Source organism: Dromaius novaehollandiae, chromosome Z, assembly GCF_036370855.1.
Source record: "Dromaius novaehollandiae isolate bDroNov1 chromosome Z, bDroNov1.hap1, whole genome shotgun sequence".
Lineage (NCBI taxonomy): Eukaryota > Metazoa > Chordata > Aves > Casuariiformes > Dromaiidae > Dromaius > Dromaius novaehollandiae.
Window position 1 is genome coordinate 17,048,905 of NC_088132.1, and position 24,470 is coordinate 17,073,374.

The 24,470-nt window shown below is 38.8% G+C and overlaps 2 protein-coding genes across 3 annotated transcripts in view; one reads left to right on the forward strand and one right to left on the reverse strand.

The window, feature by feature from the left end:
• On the reverse strand, positions 1 to 20,375 carry ERMP1 (endoplasmic reticulum metallopeptidase 1). 2 transcript variants are annotated; one of them, XM_026097494.2, is made up of 15 exons: positions 19,972 to 20,375; positions 19,563 to 19,864; positions 15,288 to 15,415; positions 14,828 to 14,933; positions 13,823 to 13,969; positions 12,262 to 12,354; positions 10,533 to 10,745; positions 9,440 to 9,660; positions 7,308 to 7,482; positions 6,519 to 6,709; positions 5,755 to 5,907; positions 5,002 to 5,204; positions 4,130 to 4,245; positions 3,449 to 3,612; positions 1 to 2,185 (listed from the first exon to the last, which is right to left on the reverse strand). In XM_026097494.2, the coding sequence occupies exons 1-15, from the start codon at positions 20,268 to 20,270 to the stop codon at positions 2,021 to 2,023; spliced, it is 2,676 nt and encodes an 891-aa protein (XP_025953279.2). In that variant the 5' UTR covers positions 20,271 to 20,375; the 3' UTR covers positions 1 to 2,020. The 2 variants fall into 2 exon arrangements, with proteins under 2 accessions (XP_025953279.2, XP_064358880.1); XM_064502810.1 differs by lacking the exon at positions 1 to 2,185 and having other exon boundaries at positions 3,565 to 3,612; positions 5,150 to 5,204.
• Positions 19,940 to 24,470, forward strand: part of LOC112981651 (monocarboxylate transporter 13-like) — a 24,328-nt gene continuing 19,797 nt past the window's right edge. The window contains exon 1 of the mRNA XM_064502811.1: positions 19,940 to 20,069. The gene's annotated coding sequence lies outside the window, so the exon portion shown is untranslated. The remainder of the gene's footprint in view (positions 20,070 to 24,470) is intronic.

Here is a 24,470-nt window from a genome sequence, read left to right on the forward strand (position 1 = left end):
TGAACACTAATCAAATTTCACTTTTATTTACAAAGGCAGAAATATACAAAAAAAACTAGACATCCCTCAGTTTAATTACTTAATAAAGGATAAATCCTGAGTTAGCAAGAGTTATTGCTTTGCTGAAGTTCCAGAAATTTCTAACAGGCATGTTTAATTTTTTTGGCTCTCAGTACATATTCTTCATGCAACACCTTAAAGCTTCAAATTAGAAGAAAAAAATCCAAATGAAATCAAAACTGAGGAAGACAGTGAATAAATCAGTGCAACTTTAGCTGAGTAGCTGTGCATCAGCTAGGCAACAGTGCAATACAAAAAATATATTTGTTAAGATTCAAACATCTAAGTTATGAACTCTTCTTTTAAAGGACTTTAAAAATGACTTATTTAAAAAAAATAATGAATGCATAATATATTGTACTTTAAAATCAGATACAACCAAATGACAATTAACACACATTAGTGTAATCCATTAGTTTTATTTAAGGAGACTGATGTCCAGTTCAGTATAATTACAGTAATTAAACCTCTTACCCTGGTCCATGACTCAGTCACACAATCTTTGCAAGTGTATCTTGCAACAAATAAGACTGTTTCATGCTGTTTACATACCCAACTGCAGAAAAATTTGAAGGATTTAAATGCCAAGGCAAAATATTGATCATGCAACTGCTGTCAGGGATTACAGCACATTAAGAAGTGTCAAAAAATTTCTTCCACATGCCCTGCAGACTTCCCAGTACTAATGCTTTTTATCTGATATGACGAGGCATGCACAAAACGCTGCTTTGCATGTTACTTGGCAATGCTCCTGAGATGAACAAAACATGAAGTCTGTGTTACAGTGTGGTGTTGATGTCACTGAATATTTTATAGTTAGCATGGAAAAAACAATAAAGTTTCTTCAGATACAGAGATTTCTTTGAATTTCAGACATTAATATGTTAGCTAATACATTGTGCTGGGGGGGAGGGGGCAAAACACACACACACCCCTTGGGGATAAAAAAACAGGTAAGTGGCTTCAAACCTCAAGGCTTGTCAATTAAAATTAGAAGCTATTCCAACTCTCTTAACATCATTTGTAAGCCCCATCCTGTGGAAATAAGATAATCCACAGGTATTAGATACTCTTTTTAAGAACACTTCTTGATACTTTTCCTTATGGAAAGCAAACTTCAGTGTAAAAAAAAAAAAAAAAAAAAAAAAGAAGAAGAAGAAGAAAAAAAGAAAGCTAAATGTGAAAGTGTTAAAAGTGCAATACTGTCATACCACCAAAAGTCTCTCCAAAGGAGATACCAAAAATACGCTTATTTATTAGAATTAGCTGTATAACCAGAAATTTAGAATTAATTATAAGATATCTACACAAAGGAGTGGTGACTCAGAACTCTCATATGAAAGAGATCAAGTCACATGCTAATATGCTGATACCCAAAGATCCCAACAGGGACAAGTGCAAGATGATAGTTTGGTCAAACTTACCTAGTCAAGTTGCAACACTAAAGACACAGGCAAAAGGGCAGGCAGTAAATTTTTAACAGAAAGAAAATTTGAAAAAGATAATCTAGAAGAATTACCATATTACATGATATCTAGTTTTCTGCACTGTGCATTTGCCAGTGACTGGAAATGCAACCACATGTGTATGAGGTACTGTTATATTCAGCGTAACAAAGTTATTTCTTCATTAGGCCCTTCTCATTACAACTGCTATTGTATTATGCTAGTATTACCTCCTCAAATGCAGTCTTCATGTTAAGAACCACGCTAGTCAAACTGCCACTTCAGTGGAAGAACCAGCTGAACTGTACTGGTATCAACACAGAGCATTGCATTTTCCCCAGAAACCCAGAGAGCAGTAGCCCCATTTAGCCTTTAAATAGTCAAACTGCCAGAGAAACACCATTTGTATTTAAGTTTTCATGAAAGTCTCTGGCATCTTGTCAAAATTTCAAAGTTTATTACAGCAGCATCCTATGACAGAGAGATTAGCCTATTATCTTCGCAGTATTGCCACATTAAAAGACAAAAAGGTCATAAGTAGAGGACCAACCAGAAGAAAATACCCAGTCTGGAAGTCTCTCCAGTAAGGCATAGAGTTGAGGTGACTTTTGATCCTTCCCAAAGAAATAATGTGCTGCTATGGCAAGGGAGACTATTCCATCAGTGTGCTCTTCTGAAGCCTGAAAGAAGGAACACTGCATTTACGATTTGTTTATGGCTTCCAAATATAACGTTAATCCAGATGTACCATTCCACTGACTTTATATGCAACAAACTTGACCCTACAAGTCATTATTCTATATATTAGAACATTCCTAGTATCCTCGAATGTATCACTAAATATATAACGCAAGTTCAATTCAAACTGAACTCAACTAAGTATTTAGATCATAGTGCTTCTGACATGTGTATGTGGCTTGCACGTGCTCAAAATATTTACTCAAAACTCAACATTTGTATCTTTTAGGAACCCAGCATGACAAATCAAGATATGGAGCCCAACCTAGCATTTATACTGATCCTCCTATTGTGAATCTTTAGCCTGAAAAGCCTTTTCTGCCTAGCTTTGCCATAACAGTTTTGCAAAGCTAGCTGTACTGCAGATTCCCATCCATCTTTACCAAATGATCCTCTGAGGGTACTTGCTAAGTGTTTAGGCTGACTGATCCAAGAAGGGACTTCCTGAACTTTCATAGGTTCTTGTAATACCTCTCAAAGAATAAGACACTGTTAAACCTGATATTAAAAACAAAAAAAACACCCAAAAACTTACAGGCTTGCAAGAAGTTCTTCACTGGCAATTTGGCAGTTGGAAGTAAAACCCTTAATCCTACTGAAGCAGAAATGCTGAAAGCTTTGCTTTCAGCTGTATTAAGAGAAAAAATCCAAAAGGAAATTGAGAAAACAAAGCCTTTATAGTTCTCTTCAGCTTCAGGACAGACCAGTTTCCCACTAAAGACTCTAATTTCAAAAAAACCAAAAAAACCCACAAACAGCCAACAACAAAAAAAGAAAAACCAAATCAAACTAAAAAGAATACCATGCACACAAAGGGTATGGAAAAGAAGGTCACTTGCAACAGGAAAATGCATTATGAAATAACAAGGACAAAAACAAAACTTCATGGAATATGAGGTTAAGATCAGAGAAATTCTAATTTCAGATCCAAGACAGCAGAAGTAAGTTACTGAAGGAAGTACGGAAAAGTCTTCTCCCTTTAGCTATTTGAAAAGTGAGTGGACAAAGCATCAAGACATATGTGAATTGATATACAGTAGAGGGACAAATTAAGAGAGAGAAGCTATAAGAGACAGAGAAGCTATAATTAGGAACTCTGAAATAAAGCAAGGTTTAAGAAAGTTGTTATAACATTTTTCACTCATAGGAATGCAGAAGTGGTGACACTGCAACAGAACAAGTGTTTCCAACAGTGGTATACTCACTGTCAATTCTATCCAGAAGTGCCATGCTGTAGCCTGCAGCCCATGGGAGTAAAACACAAAGTAATCTCCTCCTATGCTAGCAACTGGCCTTCCGTCTCCAAGAGACCAGGTGGAGAGAGTTGACCCTTCATGTGGTCGAATATACAGCGACATGTGACTGGGACCTACAGACAGGCAAATGTATCTATATGCATGAACAAATGAAGGTGGAAAAGCCATCTACCCTGCTTCCTTTCATTGCAACCACCTATATTCCTAAATGGTAACATGTGGTCTCTATATTACTACATCTTCTAAAACAAGATACAGCTAAACAACTGTGTTCTCCACAGAAGAGGCTTCAATTATTTCTGTGCAGTGAGATAAGTGTGTTAGCCATAAGAGAGAGGGATAGACCTAAAGAATGGACTTCAAAAGGTACTAGCTAAAAAAAATCAATGCTTACTCAAGACAGACAAGATACCAGTCTTCCAACTCCAATAAGACACCCACAGCTTCTACTGTGTTATGAGACTGAATTAATTTGTGCCAATCACACAAAACCAATCAAGCTCACTACCTTTGGAATGGCACAATAACCCTCAGTATTTGAATCACAACCTGATTTTGTAATGGGGGGGGAGGGGGTGGAAGGGGTGGAAGGGCAAGGCAGGAATCAAACCAGAAGCTTCAGTCACTCACCAGATACTTCAAAATTTAACCTCACGGAATTCCAAGGCATTAGCTCTTTGGCCAGAACTTTAAAGAGAACAGGGCTTGTTGGCAAAATTTCTGGAACAGGAAGATACCAGTTTTTCCTATAATGAAATGGTTAGTTTTTAATCTCAATGCAACAGTTGGGTGTACTAAATATTAGAAGCCAAGAATAAGTTTCTGTATAGCTGACTGTGCTATTACTAAACAAAATATTCAAAAGCTGTTTATTTTAGCAGAAGAAAGTTTAAAAATTAACAGCTTGTGGCCAGAAAAATATTTGAAGGGAATAAGAAGAGAACAGTTGTTACCAGTGTTTTCATTCATTACTTTAATCTCTTAACTGAATTTACACAGCAGCTTGAGAAACATTACAATAAACAGGGATATTTGAATCTTCAAAATGCTGTAACAAATTCTGGGGTGATGAGGAAGGCAGTCACAGCAGCAGATTTTCTTCTGGGCAGACTAACTACTCTAGGTTCTCTCTACTATCAGCAGGATGGGTGGGAAAGAGGGAGAGCAAGACAGACATGCATACTTGTACTCTGAACTGCCCTTTACAAGACCTCCCTTTACTCTTCTGTCCATTGACTATAGAAAAAGCTGAGGTTTGCTGCTGCCAACATGAGTTTTCACACAACTCCTAAAATTTCTGCAGCAGAACCAGCAGTCTGTTGCAGAGATTCTTGCAAAAGACACTATACCTAAAGAGAAGTGGAAGTGTCTTCCAAAGCAGAAGACTTCTTTACTTTTAACATAGATTAGCCTTACTTTTTCTTCTTTCTTAAGCAAAATTGCATAAATATCCAATTTGCTTTGGCCAGTAATTTCTCAAGTTAAGCAGCATTCACACCAACCGGAACATAAAATGCACTGGCAGAATCCAAGGAAGGCCACAAAAAGGAGCCCGCTCCTCACACTGAGTCCTAATGGTGTCATTGATTTCAGGTACATGGGGAGTTATGTGAGATATGCCATTATAATCAAATCCATTAATCCATATACCAGAGTCACTTTTAACCAAGTTTCCATCTAGATCATGAAATCTTCTGCTTGTATGCTAGAATAAAAAGGAAAAAAGAAAAGAAAGGACATTGGAGTCTGTAAAATCTGCAGTCAGATTTTGAGTCAGAAGTGGTTCTATCTTCCATGTCAATCCTGAAGGTCTTCTGCATGGTCAGTATGCATTGAACACTGTATGCAGTAAGTATTTATGAACATAACAGAGAATTACCTAGTTAGAAGTATACTATAAAAACATCTAAATTCAGAAGACCACTGTCCACATAAATATTTACACATCTCCCATCACATCCACTTTTTAAGTGATCGTTGCTAACTAAACCCTCCTGCTAAGGCTTAACCCTACATACCCTCCCACACCAAGTTTTTCTGGCATAAGTGAACTGAACACGGAAATTGAGCATGGGAAATATTAGTAATTCTTTCAAATTCAGAAATAATCTTATACTTTTTAAACCAAGCTAATATTTTCTCCCTCTCAGAGCAAGGGAAAGGTTGCTGCTTAACAGTTTCTTTCTTAAGCTTTATAAAAGTGATAGCCGTTGCAAGCAACACAGAGGCAATATGATATGCAGGACTTTTCTTACCTGGAGAAAGACTCGCTTAGGCTTTGGATTAATGGAATCAGAACTGTAAGGAAAGAAGATTCCACTACAAACCAGCAGCAGAGTGACGACAAACACAGTAGTTAAAGTTACTAGTGTCATTTTTGTGCTTTTGACAAGGTAAACAAAGTTAATCTAGAGGGAGGGGGAAAAAAAAGTCAGTTACAGAACTTCATGACTCAGAACTGAGACACTATTTGTGTCTCTTCTAAAATCTAATTATGGAATTAAAAGTATATTAAAAAAAGATGTCATCACAAATACCACCTGAGACAAGACCTTCTTTGTAAATCTCAATACCTAGAACCAAAGGAAGAGAGTAATTCCCAGAGCTTTCAAAAATGTTCCCCCTTTTAAAAACATCTACCAACCAAAACAGCAATTTGTAGCAAACACAGCCCAAAAAGAGTATAAAATTTTTTTGAAGTGTAATACAAGCATTGTTCAGCCACATGCTATGCTTCTAAAATGAATGCCTGTTTAAACTCCAGCATCAAAGTGTATATTTTACACCAGTCTTTGCTTCATTCATTATACAGCAGATTTATTTTTCTGACCACTGCTTCAATGAATTTTTGAACTAACATAATACACAGAATCCTGCAAGATTTGTCATGCTTCCTAGAAGTTCCCTATGGTAACATTTTTGTCAAAATATCCTTAATTTCTAATATTTAGGAAAACATTAATTTTAAACTCTAAAAGAAAGTTTAAGGTTTTAAGCAATGTTTAAAAATTCTCCTTACGAAATAGGATGACAGAATCACAGTGATGGCCACAATTAATCCTGCCAATACTACATCTGGTGGAATTTCTGAACCACTTCGTCCCATGATAGGGGTAAACATTTCAAATACAGTCCAACTGAGGTACATCAAATATAGATACGGAACAAACATTCCCAGCATGTACATCATAACAAACCTCATCGTGGCACCTGTATGGGACAGAAAATCCCAAAAAGACAAAAATATGTAAGAGCTAATAGGACAAAAATGATACAGCTTTACTATCTATGTATGTAGCACCTCAAGGCCCAAAACACAACACTGGTCCACACACCCAACACTGGTCAGAAAGCAGTTCTCATTTCACATAGCAAGTGCCAGTATGACATTTTCAAAAATATCATGAAACTATTCCAGTAATATTAAAAAAAAATCTAAGAGGTCTTCCACCCCAACCACTGTTTAACTGTAACAATATTTATAACAAGCTTTACTGTCTATCTTCCTAGTACACGATCAGTTATAATCCCAAATAGCGTCGTCATTCTTAGCCTGAGAATCAAGAAGTGTTTCAGACTTTCTAAATAGCTTCTCCATAGTCATAATCTATGGAGAAGTTCTCTAATTTTAGTTCAAGAACAATTTTACTTGTGACAAAAATACTACCTGCATACTTTGACTACTCAAAACTCAAAAGTTCAAGATTTCTTTTTTGCTTGTTTAAACAGCAGCTGTGGGCAGAAAACACCCCAATACACAGTAATAAAGGTTCTGAAATACTTAAAAAGCAAAAAACCAGATTCTTACCTTTTTGTCTGAATTCGTTATGGATCATCAGCTTCGTGATTAAAGGAAACACTACCCATAATGTACAAACGAATGCTGAACAAAGGCCTATCTGAGTAAGTATAGCCAATGCTATAGACCAGACCATCAATGAGGCATCAAAAAACACATCTCCCAGGTACTGCTCATTCATATTCTGTAACAAAAAAAAGAAAATAGAAAAGAAAAAAGAAAAAAGAAATTGTCATTGACCAGAAATATACTGAGTATCACATCTCATAAGAACATACAAAGGGAAAGAGTTTAACCATCAAAAGTGTTTTTAAGTTACACAGGCAGTGTCAGATGGTTTGCAGGGCAAGACTCTTAATTGCGAATTCTACTAGTACATCTAGCCAAGAGGGACTGCTGCCATGAACAATGGCTATCAGAAAGCATCATGTTTGATTACAGGCAGCAGGAGGAGGGGAAGAAAAGGGAAGTTGCCAAACCTACTTCAAAACAAAAAGCTAATTAATTCACAAGTTGCTGAGCCATTAACTTCATATACACTATTTCATCAACACCTAGGCAGTACTTATGACAGCCAGATAAGAGATCAGCTTCCAAAGTTCTTATGCTACTCAAATACAGCGAAAGTTGCAGAAGGCAGCATAAACCACACATTACACTGCAAGCTATAATATGCAAAGAAAATGGTAAGAGAATGTGATACCTTGTTGGCTGATCTGTTGATCAGACAAGCAATAGATAAGAAGAAGATCCAAAAATTGAAATAGCTGGACAGTCAGCCAAAGTATGCTCTCTTGTTAGTAACAGCCACTATTCCAGAAGACTGGAAAATGGCAGTGGAACATCGACACTGAAAATTACTTCAATGTGATCTCCATAAGGGGGCAACTATTTTATATATACATGTGCCAAATCATTAAAAAACCCCAAAACAAAAAACAAAAACACTTCCAGATGAGGATATGATGGATCTGCCCATAAGTTTCCACAATAAGATCTCAGTAAGTTCTTAAACTTCAAGCATTTGGATGAAGTTGGACGTGGTTGATACCCAAATTGGTATCCCAAATGGGTGGTGGTTTCCCAAATTCCCCTGTCCAAAGCTTGCACAAATGGCTAAGAAGAACAGTAATTAAGAGATGAACGATACTGACATGCCTAAAACCTGGAAACCTGAAGCAGGATCAAATAACAATTTTATAGGGCAGAAACTGACTTATCTGTTGGACAGCTCAAGATTTCACAGTAATACAAAACTACGTAACTGACTTACCATCTAGACATTTTGGATTATTAACTATACTTATGAATTATGACAGTACTATGCAAGTAAAAAATTGATTCTGTTAGCCCATACAAAAGAATTCTAAACAAAGGCAGCAGTATCATGATACAAAATGACAGCAATACAAAGGTAATGCACGCCAAACTTCTGTCTAAACCCTGCAGGTGTCTCATGACCTTTGTCTATTGCAGAAAAGGATACTGCAAAGAGCCCTGTTCCACGTCCAGTTATGGTGAAAACAACTAATAAGTACCAGAATATTTACAGAAAGCAGGACATATCCTCCTGTGAGTATGTTTGCTTCTGAATTTCTTCTCTTCATAAAGCAGATGGATCAGTGCCACCCTGCCTTGACAGAAAACAGTGGAGAAGCAGGCTACATACTGTGCAATGTGGGTGCTATGGCTGGAATAGTGAATGGCTGGAATAACTGGCCTTTCAAACTCTTTATCAAATGTATTAACAGCTCACATATGCCCTGTTGCAGCCTCCAGTTACAAGTGACTTTGAAACTCTTTGAAACCTCTGTTTCAGTTCATTCATAGATGTCTGATGGCAGGAAGGGTAGGGAAATACTACCCTATACTATCTTCCACAAAGCTGCTGGCTTTTCTTCAGCAACCTGTAGCACCTGCTACAGGTCATCAGCAGAGAGAAAGCTGTAAAATCAGGGGTGTTAATTCCAATTCTGTAGAGGAACACATTTGCTTAAATGAAACAATTTTGTCAGAAACATTTTAAATACCTCTGGCCAATACACAAAACTTAATGCCTCTTCTGAACCAACTCAAAAATCAGTCTTCCTCAGATTCCCCAATGCGCTCCCCTTCAACATCAGCAACAATGTCAGGCTTACCTTGTAGAAGAACTTCTTGGCTAGTGTATGCACAAAAATGAGCTTAGCTGTAGCTGCAGTGCCATACAGAGAGACAGAGACGTAGAAATGGGTATACCAAGAAAGAGACCGTCCAATGAGAGAGATGAACACTGCCACAATAAAGACGGTTACCAGTGCAGAGATCCAGCTTAGCAATGTTAGGCCAAACGCAGTAGAGAATTTCTTCAGGTTATTCAGAGCTATGAAGGGAAAAAAAAAGTGTTATTCAATAGCCCCATATTCTACAGCAGACTATCAAGATTAAAATTCTCTGGAGTATACTTAAAGACCAAAATAAGACTGTATTAAAAGTCTACTTTGAAGACTTCTGAACAGCAAGGTCTAAATCATGCAGTCTGTCCCCTTGCAAGTCTTCCACACTGCAAGATGAATCCCCAGAGTACTAGCACATATTCTTGGTTACCATGTGCCCAACTGATAAAAATTTCTCGAGGGAACTGGTGAAACCATCCTGCGGCTTAGAAAGTCTTCAAAAAATTTCAGAGTTGCTTTTCTTGCAACTTTTTCTTACTTCAGAAATGTTTTCTGAATTTAGGGTTTTTTTGTTTTTTGTTTTTTAAGGTATGCTCATATGCCTCTAATGAAAAGGTCTAACTGGAGGATTTTAACTGTTATAGGCTCTTTAGTAAGTTCTATTATTTTATTTCCCCATTTATTATTGTGTTATTTGTTCCTGTCTATAGATAGATCGTAGAGAAACAGATGTTTCTAAAGCCCCATTTGTATGATTAGAGAAATGAGTTAAACCAGATGCTAAGCAAATTTAAAGTTTCTTCCATTTTCAGATCTTTAAAAGACTCAATTTAAACCTTCATGAAAGCATAACGGACAATCATATAATTCACAAAATCTAAGCATTTAGGCTTGTTTAAGTCTTCCTTCATCATAACTTTTCATAGCTGAGAGATTTCATCTTAAATGAAAAGCAATTCCTATGGCATATGACATACCCAAAATTCTTTTCTGGAGTTTAGATAATGTTGTAACTATTTCTAATAATTGACAGAATGAGAAATAGCTTAAAAGCAATTTTTTTTTTAACTAGACTTACCTCTGGTTTTAGGCTGTAATACTTTTTTGCTTAAATAAAGAGCAGCAATTGCTGCTATTATATAGTTCATGATGGTGCCAACACGAGCAGGATAAGCCAGGACAAGCAGACCAAGTATATCAAAGAAGACAACATTTCCATGTCGATACTCAAAAGATTTAGCCAACCTATCTGATGTTGCTAGGTATTTTAGGACAGCTAAAATGTTATCACCTATTCAAGAAAAGGAGACAGACAGCATAACTATATCAGGGTTGAAGAATCAGCACACAGCACTCTTACGCACATAAAAACAAAACTATTGAAATATCCTTCTCCATGAAGCAAGAAGTGAATATACAACTGATCATCCTGAATGCCTATTTGATGCTATACACTGCACAGTATTTTCATAAAGTAATCTATGCAGTCCATAAAGTAAGTATACTTGGAAAGCTTCATGTACTGAAAAGGTATTGTGGAAGTAACAAAAAAAGGAGTATGCAAGCTTTCAGCCCACAAGCCCTCCTTCAGGTCTGATATTAAAGAAGCAAACTTAAAGGCCAAACAACAGAAGAATAATTTTCTGCTAACCCTCCTCTTCTCCTTCCTGTCCCTACTAACCTCACCATGTATCACTGACTATGAATTACCTATGTTTCTTTAGAAGACTAAGGTAGGAGCTAAGGAAGCTATTCTCCTTTGTAATCTATGGGTACCAATCACCTTTTCTGTCACACAATACAGCTGAAACATATGTAATCAAGTAAGAACAGTTGTTCTCAACTTCTATTTTGCTTCTATTTGAACTGTAGATGTTCCTACTGGCAAAGCAAGGGTTTTTTTTTTTCCTTCTTCTTTCCAGAAATACATTCAGCAGAAAAATGTTTTATCTCACCACAATGACCAGTTTAAAAAAAAAAAAGTTTCCAGTAGGAATTTATGGAAAACACATTACCTTCTCTCATAATTGCATTTCTGCAAAATGTCTTTAAATGTCTTTAAAACTCTTATTTGTAGTAGTATTAGATTTTCATTCCCAGAATTTCAAAGCTAGAGCCATAAGGTGAATATGGATAACCCATGCAACCCCTGCATGTTTAGAGAGGGCAGCAGTCAAAATCCTGGAGGCACCTGGAGGCACCTAGATTTATTTTAGATTCCTCTAGGAAACTAAAGATCTCACTATAATTTCCTCTTTCTGTAACCCATGAAATAGCCTGTTATGAGCAAAACTTGTTAGAAGAGGTTGAATCCTATTTATCCACAGTATACAGACAGTATAAGCTTACTGTAACACTATATAATTTTGACCAAGACCCATTCTCAAAGAAAAACCTCTGTTGGTCAGTCTCAATGCCATCTACTTAACTGTAAGCTTCTCACAAAGAAGATTAATCAGTGAGGGTATACATACCAAGAGGAGAAACGAACACAGAACTCCGAACAACAGTCAGGTGTTGATGAATGTAATTACTCAAGATTGCTAGATTACAGTCTTAAATACATTCCATAGTTAAATACAATCCATAGTCCCACAACCTACTTATAGGTTAATATTTTCCTGGAGTCAACCAAACATTATTCCCTATGTATTTCAGAAGCACACATATAGCTCTTTCTTTAGAACATGCCCAGACATTTTTTAAGTTACGGACTTCTTGAGATATTGGTGTTACAGCAAAACAAAGTAACAGCTCTGTAGTCTCTCTCGTCAGCAAATTTTGAATTGAATTCTTGAAATACCAACCAGCTCTCTGAATGGAATCTGTTAAAATTCTGTCTGATGTGTCATATTCTGTATGATAAATGTAACCATTTTCAATAAAAGCCAAGTCTATTCCTACAGAAAGAAAAAAAGAGAACTGTGTAAATCTGAGAGCTCAAAAGAAACATGTGAAAGTTATATTAGATATATTTCATTCAAAATGTAATTGCTCCGCTTTGTAAATCACCCACTTTCCTCAGATGAACAAAAATAGCCTGGGCTGTAGAATGAAGACTAATTAGGATTCCCCATTTGTTTAGAAGAAGGAATACTCAACCATTTGTGCCTCCTCCATTGATTTGCACATAATCCATTGATCTGCACAACATCTGTACAGAAACTGACACGTACTGGCAAAATGCATAAAAAAAAAATCTTACAATCATCTCAGCTTCAAGAAAGATAAGATGGTCCACCTTCATATGTACTGGCAGAGCAGTCTAAGTTAAATGTTCAGTATCACACTTGGTGCTTTCCAAACATTTACTGTTAAAATATCAATAGAAATCTACTCTGAAAAGTAATCAAAAGCAATACTGTAGAGTTCTAAAAACACTCAAAATGCCAGGTGTTTTCTTTTTACTCCTGAAATGTAAAAGGTTTTTCTAATGCTTAGTCTGAGAACTCTTTACAAGTCCAAATAATTTATAAAAACAACAAAAAATTACCAACTGAGGTTCTACAACCCGAACTATACATTCAATATATCCCAAACACCACACATCCTCAGCTGCATATGCAATAAAGCTCCTATCTGCACTTTAAACTGTCACAGATTCAGTGTAGTAGCAGACCTCGATTCTATCAGTGCGCAAAGAGGAACAAACTAGTTTCTAAATTCAATCATTTTATTTCTGTTAGTTTGAAAAAACGAATGTCAGTGAGAATTCATTTATGAACCAGGTATGATTCCGACTGTACAAAGAACAAATTGTACAAGATCAGCTGCTCAATCTTCAGGCTGGAAACGTATTTTGGAACAGTTTAGAATGTGCTAACACGTTTTGTCCTATGAATCACTTCAGATAGATCACTTTTCTTGAAACTGACTCCTGTAACAACCCATGTCAGATAGCAAGGATTTTACAGCCGTTTACAGTCCTCCGAACTGTGCTTGTTCAGATGCCATTTTGTGTTCCACATTTTTCCAGTGTTCATTTTTTCCTTTTATTCATTACATAGTTATTTACTTTTCATTCCCCCAAGCAAGTTATTTATTAGCATCACTACCAGAATGTTTAAAAATAGGATATTTAACAGCGTACTGTAATTTCTAGAAGTGCTTTCCTGATTTTTAGGAAGCTTGTTTTCTACTACATAGTTTCTGTCTGGAATACTCCAGTCTCCAAATACATGCTTACAACCTACATGGCACACTGAAGTTGAAGGCTCGTGCCTTAGAAAAGATGGGAAAATTTGCTCCTGAACTGAAAGACAAACCAAATTTGAGGGAGTGCTCACAGTGACCAGCTCACAATCTCCTTGCTGTAAACTTAGATAAATGGTTACATAACACCCATTGATATGTCTTCCAACAACATACCTGGAACGTTGCCAAAGTCCCTGTAGATACGGAAGTCTGTATCTGCTGGGATAATACCGCTTTGAAATACTTCCTGTGCCACCACAGAGGCAAAGGGATGTTCAGCTGCAAATACATATGCTTGTACCAACCAAGGATTTTCAGGTCCTAACAAAAAGGGAAAAAAGCTCACAAAGATATTTTGAACTTCAGTTAAGATACATACCTCTAGTGAGTTTTTCTAGAATAATTTTTTTTAAACCATAGACTTTCAACACTGTTGCTCCAGAAAGTACACTGAGTTCATTTGTGTTGGCTAAAGGACTCAGACTTGAGAGAAAGGATTAGCTATGCTGCAAAAGGCTGACCCTTTGAGTGTTCAGTGACAAGATAGGTAAGCATCTTGCAAAGAAGATCCAGTATTAACGAAGCCTTTAGTACAGTTTTCACTTTCACTCACGTATCACACATCAAAATTGTCACTTAGAGAAAAGTCTCTCCAGTGAGGCATTCAACACAAGGAACCAACTGAGCAGTTGCAACAGTAGAAGTAAGTCTACAGTCCAGCCAAGACAGTGTAGAAGTTTAACAAGTGCCTATTTGAGGAGTTTTGCTGCTTTCTGGGCAGCAGATGGAATTCTACTGCCAATATCTCTGCAGGTATTTTGAAAGAATCGCTGCCAAAATAAAATAAAGCATGCCCTATGAAAGTATGGCTATGAAAAGATATGAAAAACATCCAAATTTGTTTTTTCCCCTTACCACCTTGAGGTGAAAGAGAAATAAAACTTCTGTAATTCTGTTCTCTGCAGGTTTTCCCTCCCATGAGGGGAAATTCTGTGGCAGTGCTTTAGCCTTCATGTAATTAAAGATACAGAGCAACTTACTGGCTGCAGAGGGTTGAGAAAAAGGCATAGAAATTCTCTTGCCTTTTGTTTATGAGCCACTTCCAATACTCCTTCAAATCTACATTGTTTATTATCAAATTACCCTAGTGCAGAAATGGGACACAATGCATGCTCATACCTGTTTGAAAAACAAGTTCTTTCCCTCCTACACCTGCTGCCTCCAGGTTAATAAAAGCTCTAATTGACTTGGCCCACTCATGTTGTGTAATGAAGCCGTGACTAGCCTTGATGGGAAACAAAGAAGATATAGGTCAAATATCTTCCAGACCAGCCTAAGTGTTCTTTTCCATCATGGATGATCACACCTCAAGGTCTGACAAGGCAGCAAGATCATACTTAATGACAGATGGAGGCAGAAGATCAAAGTCTTCTAATTAAATTCATATGGACAATACTCTTAATCTATTTTTTCCTTTGACAACATTTTCAAGTGTACATTTTCCTCAAGATTTTAAGACTAGCATTTAACTAATATTTCAACAGCTAGAATACAAGTCATATCTGCAGTTGCTTTTTCCTTTGTCAGAATCTTGATTCACTGCTTTGATATACATTTTATAATTCTAGCACATTCTTACCTGCAAAATATTTTCTTCTGCACCATTAAATAAGAATATGACAGCATGCTGCAGGGACTCTGATGATTTTGAGAGAGTGTTAAGTATTTCAAGCATCACTGAGCAGCTGACAGCATCATCACTGGCACCTTAAAATAATCAGCAGAACAGCATGGCTTACAACAAACACAGAACTGCAAAGACCAAAGAAGAAAAAGGAGTTTGTTGTTCCTCTCAATCATTTAATCTAACTGTATATAAGATGCAAATATGCCAAGCTTCAAAGTATTTTCTGCTACAGTTTGTATCCTGTGTCTATACTAACAAGCAGCAACAGAAGAAAAACAATGTTTAGGAGCTCAAAACAGGTGAAGCACAAGATACCTGATCCAACACTACTCTCAAAAAGCAGACTGACTATGTTGCTCAAGTTGAGTGTTCCTTTAATATTCACAGTCTGACATTTTTATAATTAATCCTCCTAAATGTACCTCCCCTTCAACAGTGTTAGATAAATGATATTTTAAGATCATCTGAATGATAATTCTGTCAAAACCCATTCCCCTGCTGGTGACAGTTTGCTTTTGGTACAACACCTAGCTTAACAAGCAAAGTGATCATTACACTTTTATTTTTCTAACAATATGAACAAATGAGGACATAGCTTTCACTTACAACATAATCTAATTTAAAAAATCCACACATTCCCACATATCACCCTGAAACATTCTACACACTGCTACAATGCAGTTAAACAAATGGACACAACCACAAAGTAATTAAATGCCAAGATTGCAAAGTAAAGCATTCAGAAACAAGCAAACACCAGAATTCAGACCTTTATGATATTCTTTAAATGAAAGTATTTATGATGTGGTATTTTCATGATCAAATGCTTTCTACTATCTGTTACCCTCAGCTTCCTTTGCTCAGGACCACTTTTGCTTTGACCATGGCTTTCTGTTCTCTTTTAGTTCCTCATCCAACACTTCATTCTTGACTTACCACCAATTATTCCTCCCTCCTCCCCCTGCCAAATTTTCATCTTAATATCCATCTTTTAGCCAAGGCCTTGCAATGTCCCAATTCCGTCACGTATGTGCAAGTCCTAGCCTCGTCCTACCCCACTCTCATCAACAACGCTTGAGAGCAACGGCAGAAGTTCACTTCACCACTGTAGCCTAGGTTGTACATACCATACTCACCTACACTGAGAGGATGACAGTGTGGTCAGTGTTGCTTGCCACAGTGTGGTTCAGCACACTACTGGAAGAGACTCACTGGCTGCTAAGTTTGTCTTATATATGAAAAGAAATGTAGCTTTTCCAAGACTTGTAACTTGGCAAAATTCAGATGCATCTGCCCTTCTGTGAAAAGGGCACATTCCTGGCATGAACACCAACCTCAAACAACTTTTCAGCCCTAGTTCATTGTACAGAAGTACTTTAGAATTAAAAAATAAATAAAAAAACCCAGAGACTAAGAAAATCTTTTCCACCCATGTTTCTCTATCCAGTTTAAAGCCCTGATTATATTACTATCTGAATTTATCAGTAGCTTATCCTTTGCCACACACAGTTCTTTTATGTAACTAACGCTGTGCTGAAAAAATAACTCAGCAAAAGTGTTATGAGGTTGCAGCAAGATGAATCCCTTAGGTGTCTCGCTATGAGGCTAAAAGAGGATTATTTCTTTCGGACATGCATATTTACGTCTAATTAAAGTGCCCATGCAGTCGTAAACTAGTACACAAGCTCAGAGAAAAAGTCAGCCCCAAATATTTAATATACAGCAAAATTCTAAGTAGTTTTAAACAGATCTTATGGCAAACATTAGCAACCTAAAAAAACCATCACACCCATCCACAGTGAAAACTTCAAGGATATTTCTACCCTCAAACTTATACAGCCTATTTCATTCCTCTTTCTAATAAACTGAAAACTAATATTATTAGAACAAGAGAAATGTATTAGGAGTTCATAGTTTACATTCTTCCTTCACAAATTTTATTTTCACCTGGATCTTTAGCTAAAAGGATTCCAAGGTTTTCTAATAGTGAATGTCTAATGCTGTACTGACTTTTGCTCTACTCCTTTTCCTTGCTGCCTCCCCAATATCGTACCAAGCTACACCATTAGCAAAAGTGACAATTTTGCTTCTTTTGCTTTCCAAGAAAGATGTACACAAGAACATCAGTGGCACCTTAAAGATAACTTTAAACATCCAAACAGCAGAACATTTTGCAATGCTTAAAAACAATTAAGGTATGAGTAATACTAAGCCCCAAAGGAAACCAAACAAATTTTATCAATTTTATACAGATTCGATTATCTATTTCATCAGCATACAAACAGACTATTTGACCATTAATCATAACAGGAAAACACATGACTATGCAAGTCAACAGCAGATTATCTTTTATTATCTGATTTTCAAATGTGTTAGTCTGATATTGAAATATCAGAGACTTGGTGATTCTGACTCTGTAATATATTTTCTGTAATTAAAACAAAGCTGTGAGTGAAGAACTTAAAGAAATACCAGGGAACAGAAAACAAAAGATTCTTGCCTAAGCTATGTACACTGTGTACAACTTTCACAATAAGAAAATGAAAGATTTTCTCACTCTTTACCACAACCCACTGCTATGGTAAAGTGCTGCTTTGTGATTAAGCATAGCTTGATTTTTAGCTCCTCTGCAGATTTCTCTGTAATCTTATACAAATCACTAATACTTCTTGGGCACTTACCTGCAAGATGGGCAAAATACTTCACTGTATGAATAACTGCATACCTAATCCAGTGTTACAGACCACAGCCCCTGACTTGCAACTTATATAAGGCAATTTAAAAACTGGTTTTAATAAACACTGTATTATACTTCCAAAGTATTCTCCTTAAGTCTGGACAGCTGTATCTGGATTATAAAAATGGTAATTAGTGTCCTTTCAGTTCCTAAATTGCAAAGCATGTACAATAACAACACAGTTACTAAACTTAACTGGATAGCCACCTTGTCTAAATATGGTTGGAAGAGAAGAAAGTGTTCTGCATGCTGTTTGTTGACAGAAAGAGGGCAAGGAGTACAGCAGGCGTTCTGCTTGTCTATGTAGTAGTACTCAACTGTTCTTGGGATGAAGTTACTTGTGTGTGTTTTAAACAAACAAAAAAACAAACCCACCAAGAACACAACTGAAATCTTACTCTTGTCCTGAAAATTAGGAAGTTTAACCAAGAAATAAAGCATCTTGCAGGCTGTAAGCAAAAGCACTTAAGTTAAAAAGAAAAAAAGCTTTGCTGATAATGAAAAAGTCTTTGGTTCTTGAAAAACACCTTTAGATTTCAAATTACTGACCATATTGGAGGAGCTCCAGTAGCTGCACTTTCATCTCCAGAATTTTTGCTATCTAAAGAACACAGCAGTAAGAACACCAGCAATCGATACTCATACAAATAGTAAACTCTTCATGGGACCTAAACTAGCAGTTGCAATAATGTGCTTACACTTGCGGCATAAGCGTTATAACAAATGTTTGTGTAACATTTCCCACTCTATACATGGTTTTCACAGTGTCAAGATGGTATTTACAAAGAAATTCACACCCACACAGCAGTAGTTATTCGATATGATTAGATTTATAGAAATGCAGAGGCAAAGGAATCAGAAAGAGTACAGCAGTGAAAGTAGTAGTGCAGGAGATGTACATACTACTGAGGCAACAGCACCTTAATCTTTAATCGCTATAGGCTTTTGAGACAGAGGCTTTGAGTGCAGAAATAAAAATTGGCATAGCATAAGGATATAATAGTAGAAATTTGAGGTGAAGTATGATACCAGCACTGGGAGAGGAAAAATACACTGTGGTTAGTGAATTAAGAAGAAAAAGATAGGAAATCTCCAGCACAAAGCAGCCTGTGAAATGACTGTCAGGTTTAAATCAGTACAGAAATACAGAAAGAGCAGAACTACAGGTAAAAGCACATGAACTATATGTATAAGCAGAGAATTACAGGAAAGGTGGATATAAAAAAAGAACTTTCTAGAAGTACAAATAGAGACTTTAATTAACTGCCTACTAGAAAATGATAAATCCTGAAATACACTGCCTGCAATAGGACCAATCTGTGGCTTTAAATACTGAATTTCACCAAAATGAAGCACAGACTAGTTGACACAGTTTGCTAGCATGTGGCTATAAACATCCCTGCTATGGAAAGAACAAACCACATCTGAAAAGGAAAAAGTTCTGCAGCTCATATGATGCATAGAAACGCAGAATAAATATATGGACCTACCTGGAGTATTCGGCACAGAATCAAAGTGGCAATTGGATAATACTGCATGTTCAGCTCCATTTCGGGGTTCCAGTTTCACTACAATATTGGTTATGTTTGCATAATAACTGGTAAAGCCTCCTAAAAAGTCAATGCTGAAGGAGCCTGTGGGCCTCTGTATGTCTACAAAAATCCTGTGAGCATCTGTGCTTTCAACTTCAATTGCCTTAATTTGTTCTATGAGGTAGTTAACTGTATGAATTTCGTTTTCTGGACTTCCAACTGTTCTGGGTCCAATTGCGGTTATGTCATCAAGATACCGCCTGCAAGAGATAAATTACACGTTACGGGCAGTTGCCGCCACCCGCCCCGCGGCCTCCGGCGGGAGGGAAGGCCTCGCCGGGGGGCGGGGGGTGTCCCAGCCCCGTACCTGGCGCGGAGGGCGCTGAAGTCGCGGGCCCCGCCGCGGCCCGGCCGGCTCAGCAGCTGCCGCTGCGAGACTTGCACCAGCGCCCGCAGCCCCAGCAGGTACAGCAGCACCAGCGGCACCCCCCGCGCCTCGGCCAGCGCCCGCCGCCGCGGCCCGCCCCGCTTCTTCCCGCCCGCGGCACAAGCGCCGTCCTCGTCGTCGCCGCCCCGCGCCGGCGGCCGTTGCGGGTCCCGCAGCTCGCCACCGCCACCGCCACCGGGCGCGCGGAGCCGCCGCACCGCCGCCGCGCTCCGCTCCATGGGCCACGCGCTGCCGCCGGCTGACGCGCGGTACGGAAGCGGCCGAGGGTCAAACGGCGTGGCCGGCCGCGGCTGGCGACAGCCGTTGGGGCGGGGCGGGGCGGGGTTGCGCTGGTGACGGCCGTTGGGGCGGGGCGATGCTGGTAATGGCCGTTAGAGCGGGGCGCCGTTGCGTTGGTAACGGCCGTCACGGCGGAGGGCGGGCTCGGTGGCCTTCGGCTGCTGCGGCCCGCGCCGAGGCGGGGGGTCCCCGAGCGGTGGGGCGGGCGGGATGCGGCAAGTCGCGTAGTGCCCGTGACGCTAGCGGTGGTCGCCTCAGGCGTTTCAGGCCTGAAGAGCGAGGCCGGTCGCCCGGCCCCCTGGCTGGTGGTGCAGGGAGGTATCGCGCCGGTAACAGCCCAGTCTGCCGTGCTACTCAGCTGGGAGAGTTAGAGTTCAGAGCTCAACCTGATAACTTCAGCTGCACTGAGATAATTTTCTGGTGTGCTATTTATTAACAGCTTTCACCGAAGTAAGGCCAGTGAAAAGCATCTGTGAAAGTCAGAACTTCTGGAGCTGTGACTGTATCTGAAACTCGTTCTGCACTACGTGTGCTTCTCTCCTGGGAGCACTCCTCTGGCTTCTCAGCAACTACTGTGGCACATTTCAGTGATGAAATTGAACTTTATGATGGTCATTTTCCCTGTCTTTATTACAGCACTTCACAATTTATTTGGCTACTTCTGAGAACAAATATTTGTTTCTTTGATTTTATTTTACTATGTGAAGTCATCTGGAAACAAAATATACAATGATGCAATCCAGAAAAGTGAAAGTTGCAATATATAAAGTGTTTGAGACAAACTGTGAGCACTGGTGTTTTCAACCGTGTCTCTGTGTTGCTTCTTGGAGGCTTTCTAACACCGATTGTGGTATGCTTCAGGACAAAAGAAAGTCTGAAGGAGTGGTGCACTGAAATGTGCTGACTGTGCTCTTTGCAAACTTCAGGTGCTTTTGTAAATTTCCATATTCTGGTTTGGTGAGTTGTCTCATTTGCTTCACTCCAAACTCATTAAAGACATGATTATTGCTTGCAACTGCAGATCATGTTACTCCACTTTTCCTGTCCTCTCATCCTCCTCCTAACTGTTCTCTGGCCATTTCCAGTTTATTACTTTCCTACACTGCTGAATCAAAAGTAGAAGTGGTACTGACCCCTGCAGCAGGGTCAAATACAATGGTAAAATAATCACTGCCATGCAGGAGGGCAGAAGTGCTTGTCTGCTTTAACATAAGCATGCTGCCATGGTTTGGAAATCTCAGTTCTGTCCAAATGGCTGGGGAAACTGTTTCTGTCACTACAGCATATACTAGTCAGCTGCTCGGTGTTACCTAGCTTCTTTGACAGCAGGGTCTCCCAAATTGCAGCTTTTGCTGAAATTGGAGTTCAGTGGGAAACGGAAAACTCTGTGGGAAGAGAAACCAGATCTTGCGCCTTGAACCTACAGTTGATCTTGTGTCTCAGCCTTCCCCGATGAGACCTGTGGGTTTGGAAAGCTGAATCTTGCTTCCCAGAGTTGCAGTGAGTGTTGGGTCACTGCTGATCTCACATGGCTTCTGAGCCTTCCTGCTGCAGTGGAGCTGTGTCTTCACTCATCCCCCACGCTTCAGGCATCAGATACACCCCCCCTTCAATCATGTATCCATCAGTCATGTCCCTCCTGCAGCCACAGCATTGGAACTGGAAGCCCATATGCAACCAGTTTTCCACCATGTCTTCAAGTCTTTTTCAGTCATTGCTTCCCACAGTGGAATCCCCCATCCCTTAACTGTGGCCTGCCTCTGATTCTGTGCATTTCAAAATGCAAGTCTCATTCAATGTCATTCTGAATCAACAGGTGGTCTTCATTATCTGTAACTTTCCTAGTCTTGAAAACAAAATGAATGTTTCAAGAACTCAGTGCAAGAATCCACCCTCGTAAAAATACAGCGTAGTGTTGCACAGGCTATATTCAGTTCAACGTAGCGTAAGCAGCTGTTCACTTTGAGAACGCCTGCACAGGGACACTTTACGTTGTGAAGGAAGTCTGCATTTCATCTTGCTCTTTATTGTTTCACTTCATCACATAACTCCACAATACAGATTCTGTCCCATGGATGGCAATGTTTTTGGTAATCTGGTTTATGAAAATGACATTGGGTATCTAGTGAGCTTGCACCTCCTGATGTCCCTGCTCTTACCTGAAATTTTGTAAAAATCTTTCTCACATATTAACTAAAAACAGGACATTTAAAGTCCATTTAGTCAAATGCTTCCATCTCTCTTCCAAGACACAAGGATGAGGAAGACCTCATCAGCAGTCCAGTCATCCCCAAGAATGGGGCATTTACACCATCATCCTATAGTTAGGGCAGAATGGTTACATTCTGGCCACTCATTTCAGCAACTGGAAGTGGAAGAAGCATCCGCAGATACTAGATTGATGGGGTGCAGATAGATTGTTGTTGGCATCAGCACTGTATTTAACCATTTCATTTTGATAGGCTTAAGCAGTACTTCTCCCTCTTCCCTGTTTAATGATACTTATTTTCTGTGCTACCTCTTTTCCTTACACTGTTATTTTGTAATGGGAATTGTAATCACAACCAATAATTACATAGACAGAGGGAACTGTTTATTGCTTGTCAAATCCCCAAACAACCAACCCTGCTGCAGGTAGATGTATCCTCTCTTCACAGCTAATTCAGACTCTATACTACCCACCTCCCTCTCGGTATTATCCCCTCTTTCGTTCAGCGGGGTAGTCCCTTCCTTATTAAGCGGATGCCAGGACTTGACAGTACCCTGGAGAAATGGGGGGGGGGGGGGGGGGAAGAAACACAGGAAAACATATAGGAGGAACAGCAGCATCCCCTGCTGCAGTCCTTTTTCTCCACCTGGTGAGTGATTTCAGGACAGAAGGGCTTTCTTTGCTCCCAGCCTACAAAGGATTTGTTATCTGGTTCGGTCAAACATTAACTGACAGTCATTTATTAAACTGATAATAGGATTACCTGGGCCCAGTGCAAATATAGCCAGTTTTTCTTCTATTATCAATTAAGTATCTGACCTTCCTCTACAGTCTGACAGCTTCAACATTCAGCCAAGCCTTGATCACCCAATAGCTTGACTTGCCTCTTTCTGCTCTTTAGCCCTTTAATACTCTATCGCTACCTATCTTATCTATACAAAACACAAGCACAGAAATTACCTCCCTCATCTAGCTGTTATTAACAGCATTATGCAACTGAATCACTTCACTGGTTCCCTTTCCTCCATCACATCAAGAATAATCTCTTTTCTTTCGAGACTTCAAGTCACTCCACACTCACTGCATGTCTTATCCAGTATGTTTTTGCATCCCTTGTCAACTGTTCTTGGCGGTAATGTCAACTTTAGTGCCTGTTTATTTCTTCCGTAGTACTTTCCTAAACTTTTCCCATGCTAACACATCTCCTACACACAGTCCTCAGACAATTCATTTGATACCCATATTACGTCAATAATCATTTAAGAGCACACACCAAGACCAAAATGGTTTTGATTCAGTCATTTTGATAAACATTCCCTTCAGTTGAAAAATGATGTGACCTTGCAATATTTTATCTTGGCTTCCTGTATGTTTATAGAAAGCTTTTTGTTAGTAAAAAAGACAGCATGTGTGGTGAGAGCCAGTAGTTCCAGCTGGAGGGATGAGTGTGGTCACCATCAGGAAATGCAGAAACCAGGAGGTATGTTACCATGAGTTATCCTTCCTTTCACCTTAGCACAGCTGGCTACTAGGAGACTTTGCAGACCATGTGTGTATTTACAGCAGGCCAGCCTTTTATTGTTGTGCAGCTTATTTAAATAAGACCTAGACTTTAAAGACTTGTTTGCCACATCTCATAAATACTCCAGTAATAATAAACAGCTGGCAGAAATATGTATCTTCTATGAAAACAGCCCTGGTCCAATAGAGAAATCACTGAAGAAATTCTCTGCTGGTGAAAGGGGACAAAATATTTTTGCAATTAGTAGAGCTTTACAGCAGCAGAGAACACAGGCACTAATTTTTTTTCCAGACTATTAAGAGCTAGACATTTCCAAAAGCTGATATGGCCAGCCTGTGTTTGAGCCATGGCCAATTTTGTTCTAAAAGCCAAAACAACAGCTAACTCCTGAATGGTTAAATAATTCTT

Bases quoted from the DNA above. Each gene is read 5' to 3' on its own strand.
- ERMP1 (XM_026097494.2), bottom strand. From the start codon at position 20,270: ATGGAGCGGAGCGCGGCGGCGGTGCGGCGGCTCCGCGCGCCCGGTGGC. The intron at 15,416-19,562 runs GTAGGTCCATAT...GATTATTTTAAG, and splicing joins TTCTGTGCCGAATACTCCAG to GTGCCAGTGATGATGCTGTC. The intron at 14,934-15,287 runs GTAAGAATGTGC...TTTCCCATCAAG, and splicing joins CAGAAGAAAATATTTTGCAG to GCTAGTCACGGCTTCATTAC.